The 5601-nt window shown below is 39.1% G+C and overlaps 1 protein-coding gene across 1 annotated transcript; it reads right to left on the bottom strand.

The window, feature by feature from the left end:
• Positions 1–2133: 2133 nt before the first annotated feature.
• On the bottom strand, positions 2134–4527 carry LOC121815030 (exocyst complex component 3-like protein 2; the record flags this gene model as incomplete). Its single annotated transcript, XM_042223758.1, is given in 1 exon segment — positions 2134–4527. A coding segment is annotated over 1 exon segment (190 nt), but the record flags the coding sequence as incomplete, so codon positions are not given.
• Between the last annotated feature and the right edge of the window lie 1074 nt (positions 4528–5601).

Consider the following 5601-nt stretch of genomic DNA (forward strand, 5'->3'; position numbering starts at 1 on the left):
ATGTGTTTGTGTGTTTGTGTGTGTGTGTGTGTGTGTGGAGAGAGAGGCAGCAGAGTGATTTCTCTCGCAGTTTTATTTTCAATATTGATATTCAGTCCGTGTATGCAAACCGTACCTAGTTACAGTAAAGAGAAAAGATGTACTTACCTCCGGTTTCGCACAGGTGATAGAACTTCCACAGTTTCTTCCCGCTTCACCTGCTTTCGGTTTAGTTGAGGGTTGGCAAGAGGGTGTGACCGGGCGCGCGATGGGGGCGCATTTACAATGGGCAACGTTACTTTCTCTGAGAAAGCCATATAAGTGTCAGGGCTCTGTGTGCGGGCAGGCGGAGAGGAGGATCCAAACGCAGGACTCAGACACTAACTTAAAACTCAAAAAACTCAGCTTTATTGCTGGTACGAAAACAAAACATGAAGTGAACATGGAATATGGAGAACCGAAACACACAGGCATAATCTGATGGTACGACGCGACATGGTGAAAAGGAACGCGATTTGTCCCGTACTTCAGCTAGACGGTAAAAAAAATAAAACATGGACACAAAGCTGGATTTATTCTGCGTCTTTACTCTGTCAGCTGTCTCTTCTTGTCCCATTCTCTCCGCCTCCCTCTCCTATTGCTACTTCAATCATGAAACTGATCAATGATCAGCTAATCGGCTTTTCTTTCGCAAGTCCAGTCTATCGTTTGTTTATCGCCCACTTTGCGCCAGAAAGAGGAAACCATCGGATGTCGACGTTTAAGCTTGATCAGCTTTTGTTAGAATTTATTTAATATTAATTTCTAGTATCAGCTGATGTTTGCTGGAGCCACAGCTGTAAACCTGCTGGTCATGATATGGTTTGGTTATCTGGTGAGAGGGAAACATGCAGATGAAACCAGGAGATGTCCTTACTGAATCATCAGAGCTGAACAGGTGACGGAGAAACAGGTTTACCTTTTAGGTGACATGAATTAGTTGAAGGGAAGTTATGAACTGTTTCTGAGAGACTAATAACACCAGGAGCCTTTTCTATGTAGCTGACAGCTGGTAACTGTGCAGGGGCGGATCTAGCAAAGTTCTGCCAAGGGGCCTGTCAGGGGTCGTGTGCGGAGGCGAGGAAGGGATGACCCACATGCAGGACTCCTGGTGCAGAACGAGGTTTATTGAATATGTAGACAACAGATGATAGACTGGCTGACTGACTGGACTGAACTGAACACACGACAGCAACAACATCATCAATGACACGACAGTGAATGGGTAGAAACAGAGGGCTTAAATACACAGACTGGTGATATGATAATGAGAGACCGGTGAGTACACAGCTGAACATAATGAACTACTGGGAAGAGGACTGAACATAATGCACACAGACCAAGGCTAACACAATAAAACAGGAAGTGAAACAGGCAGTAGATAAACAGTGAACATGAACTGAAAATACTGGGTCACCGACCCAGGAACCCTGACAGGGCCAGGTAGGGCATTAACAGGGAGAGGGGGGCACAAAAAAATACTTTTCTTTCTTATTCTCATTTAAAATGTCTGGCTTTTAATAAATAATTATCTGAATCCTACAACCAAAATGTTTATCTGATGTAAAATGTATAGAAATCATACATATATAACAACAAGACTGTACATCACTGTCACAACAGCGTTCGTTTTCATTCAAAGACTTTATGGCTCTTCCTATGATACCTGGTGGGCCAGTCACTAGTCAAAATGCCCGGGCTGATTTTTCTTGTCCCAGTCCAGCCCTGGACAAATGTATACTTTAGAGGTGAAGAAGCAAGCTCTCATGTTGTTGTTTCGGTTTCTATGTTAGGTAAATAAACAAAAGTTGTAATAAAACCAAATCCGACGTGACATCAGGACATGTATGTCCACTAGAGGGAGTTGTGTGCTGTAGTTGTGTGTGCAGGGGTTTAGTCTTTGTCCATAGCTTTTTGGGGGGAAAAAGTTGAATTGTCTTTTTTAAATAAGATGATAGAAATATTTGAGATTTGTTTCCAAGTGCTGTTTTATGCACATCGTTACAGATATTTGCTTCAATAAAAGAAAATATGCGCATCATCATCATCATCATAATAATAATAATGATAATAATTTATCTGAAAAATGAATTGACTTTGATGGTTATCTGTCTGGTTACCTTTACAAAATAACACACATGAGCAGATTAACATAATATATACGTTTGATGTGAAATATGTCACGTTTCTGTGTCTGATGTCAAACACAACAAATATGACAGGACAAAGGATAATATTTTAAAGAGTGTACTTTATTACTTCACTGTAAACACGATATTTCCATTTATTATTTATTCTTGTATAAATACAAAAATAAAGACTTATTCTATACTAACTTGCATAAACCAAGAAACAAACATAAATTATTGCAGAAATTCTGACTTTTTTCAGTGGTTGTGTACATTTTTTAAAAGCAGTACCTTATATTATAGTATAGTATTATTTACAACACTGAGAAAAACTAATAGATAATATCAAAATGAAAACTTCGCTATAAGGTTACATGTGAAACAATGTTCCAGTGCATCAGAGTATTATTTATCCATGTTGTTACAAGACGTCGGTTATATTATTTCAGCAGTATCTAATACAGTAATAGAAGACTAGAAAACACTTCCAGCAGAGTTATTATTATCCAGGGTCATCAATGCTGTTTAGGTGTAAAGCCTGTGTGTCTGAGTCCACCATGACATAAAACTCTCATCTTGTGTCTTGTAAATACACAGAGTTTACAACAAGGTGCAAACATGAGGTTACACTGAGGAACAAGAAGGTCAGATTAGACTTTGCCAGAAAACATCTAACAGACGCACAGTTCTCGAAAAATTATATTTCAAAAGATGAAACCAAGATTAACTTGTATCAGAACCATGGGAAGAGAAAATCAGGAGGAGAGAGCATGTGACCGATTTCACGACCACATTATCTGTGAAACATGGGGAGATAATGAGCCTCATTTACTAATATTTGCCTGGAAATATTTTTACCCTGTGCAGAAATCAAACGCAAAATCCCATTTGTGAAACGTGCATGCCAGCCTATTTTATTGTCACCACGGTGCATATGTTAGTAAATCAGAAGCATCCGGAACAAACATGCACATTTCCTCCCCCCCATTTCTCTGTGTACAAAACTATGTTTACGTCCAAGTGAAGCAGAGCACGTGGTGACGATGTTTTAAGAGAGAAGCCTGCACCTCTAAGACAAGAAATAAGGAGAAAGTTTAACTGTACAAAATGGAATAACAAATAACACACAAGTGATGATCTTTCAAAAATAATAAATAAGTAAATAAAAAGCAACACTTAGGCTGATTATCATTTCCCCTGAGACACAACAAAAAGTCTGAAAACTGGCTGCCAGTGTAACCCGACCACTGGTGTTGATTTAGATGTGACTGCTGATAGTAGCAGCAGGGGGGATTCTGAGGTGTACATGGATACATATTCAGCCAAATGCTGCAAAACTGACATGACGGACTTTTTGATGTAAATACATTTCTCAAGTGTGTTATCATGTTTCATTATCATCTGTCACTGTCCTGTCCTCTAGCTTTTGTTTCCTGTGACCCTCATGTTTAGTATAGATTTAGTATAGGGTCTCTGCTTCTGTTTCCTGTGTTCCCAGGTCTGTCTCGTTTCCATGTCTTAGTGTGTAGTCTGGATCATTGTGAACTGTCTCATGTTTTCTGTTTTACTTTGGCGAGTCTTGTGTCCTGTTTTCAGTGTTTTGCTTTCACGTTCTGTGCATATTTAGTGCGTTAACCTCTGTTCCTCGTCTGCATATCATCCCCTGTTCATCTTTTCCTGCATTCCTCTACCTGTGTTGCCAGTTTTCAGGTTTCCTCATTCTTTGTTTCAGGTTTCATGTTAGCTTCTCTCAGTGTAGGTTTTGTTAGTACCCCTCGCTAGTGACTGTTCCCCTCACTAGTTGCTTTTCAAGTGCTAATAAAGGCTCGTCTTCAATTTAAACATTCTCCTGCATCTATTTTGTCTGCGTTTGGGTCCACATCTCTTGTCTCCACACGGTTTGCCTCACAAATCGTGACATCGTCTGTTAGAGACAAATCTAACATATTAAAAGATACAGAGTCATTAAATTCTAAAGTACTGTAGCATCATGCAAAGAGCACATTTCACAATACAACACAAAATGCAAAAATGCAGAGAGGAAAGACTCTCTCCTGCAATCTGGTCACATGTGGTCACACACAGAGTGATGTTTGTTATAGTACCTGTAACATTAGAATCAGGCTTGTCCATGGCAGCCACTTTGTACATCCTTACTGACAGACTGAAAGCACTGGAATTCAACTCATCTTATCCACTGCATGACGTAATACATGTTGGAAATGAAGGGCTCATCACTACAACATTGGAGAAAAACCTCCGGGTTTCACCACCAGTATAGCTTTCTTTTAGTGTGTCCAGCACAGTGGATGTGATGGTATTCATGTCGGCTTGGGAGAGGTTTGTTTTGAGTTTGAGCAGAGCCGAGACATGTTCTTCACTGTTGGTGACAGAAAGAAGAAAAGGTTATTAAAAAAAAAGATGTGACCTAATGATTATGTTTATATGCTGTTTATCATTACAAAACCAGAGACTCTGAAGTAAGACTATCAGTGGAAGTACGTCAAATAATAAGTCTGAGCACTTTGTCAGTTCACTGGTGAGTTGACTTGCTTACTGTTTATGAAAATGTATGAATTCCATGAGATGCAAGCAAATAACTGTTGTTTTCTGCCAAGCTTAGTTTATATGAATATATATGCACCATGAATGATATTAACAAGGATTGATGATTGATAAATGATATTAACAATGTGAATAAGAAAAATGTCAATACAAAGGTTACAAGTTTAATTCATTTCTTTAAACTTGTAGTCCAAGACTGCAGGTCTCAAATCAAACAGCTGATTTGCTGATCTGTATTATTGAACCTGTTATGTCTTTTTCAGTTTTCTGCCCCTGACACACATCCTTCCTGCAAACACTAACAGCTGTCAGTAACGCGTCACCACACCAATTTAAAGTACTGAAAAAGTGGAGGTGGAAAATGTGTCCATTTCCAATTCAGTTCAATTACATTTTATTTATACAGCACCAAATCACAACAACAAGGCTCTATGCTGTTGTAATTAAACATTTCTGTTTGAAATACATGGTAGGTGAAACTACTATTGGTGACACTGATATGTGCCTAAATTCACATGAATCTCCCAGTTTACACAATCACAGTCAGCTGATGCAGACACGCACAAACAAACTTGATTCTAACAGAGAACATAGCCTTTATTATGGCTGAACGAGCAGTACAAAAATAAAAGTGTAAAAACTATTTGGAGATGAGGCAGCCGTAACCAAGCACAGAACATGATAGCTGCAGAAAAACACATGACGGATGGAAAGGGTCATGAGGGAAAACATGTAAACAAGAGGAGAAGACGGGAGACAAAGACATTACTGAAACACATGAAGGGCACGGGAGACATAAACACAAGAAGCGAAGACACAAGGGGAATCTAACAGAAAATAAACTAGAACTGGGCAACCTAAAATAGATGAGCTAAAGATAACTACATGA

Source organism: Haplochromis burtoni, unplaced genomic scaffold (assembly GCF_018398535.1).
Source record: "Haplochromis burtoni strain Fernald_Lab_line unplaced genomic scaffold, NCSU_Asbu1 Contig_119, whole genome shotgun sequence".
NCBI classification, from domain to species: Eukaryota; Metazoa; Chordata; class Actinopteri; order Cichliformes; family Cichlidae; genus Haplochromis; species Haplochromis burtoni.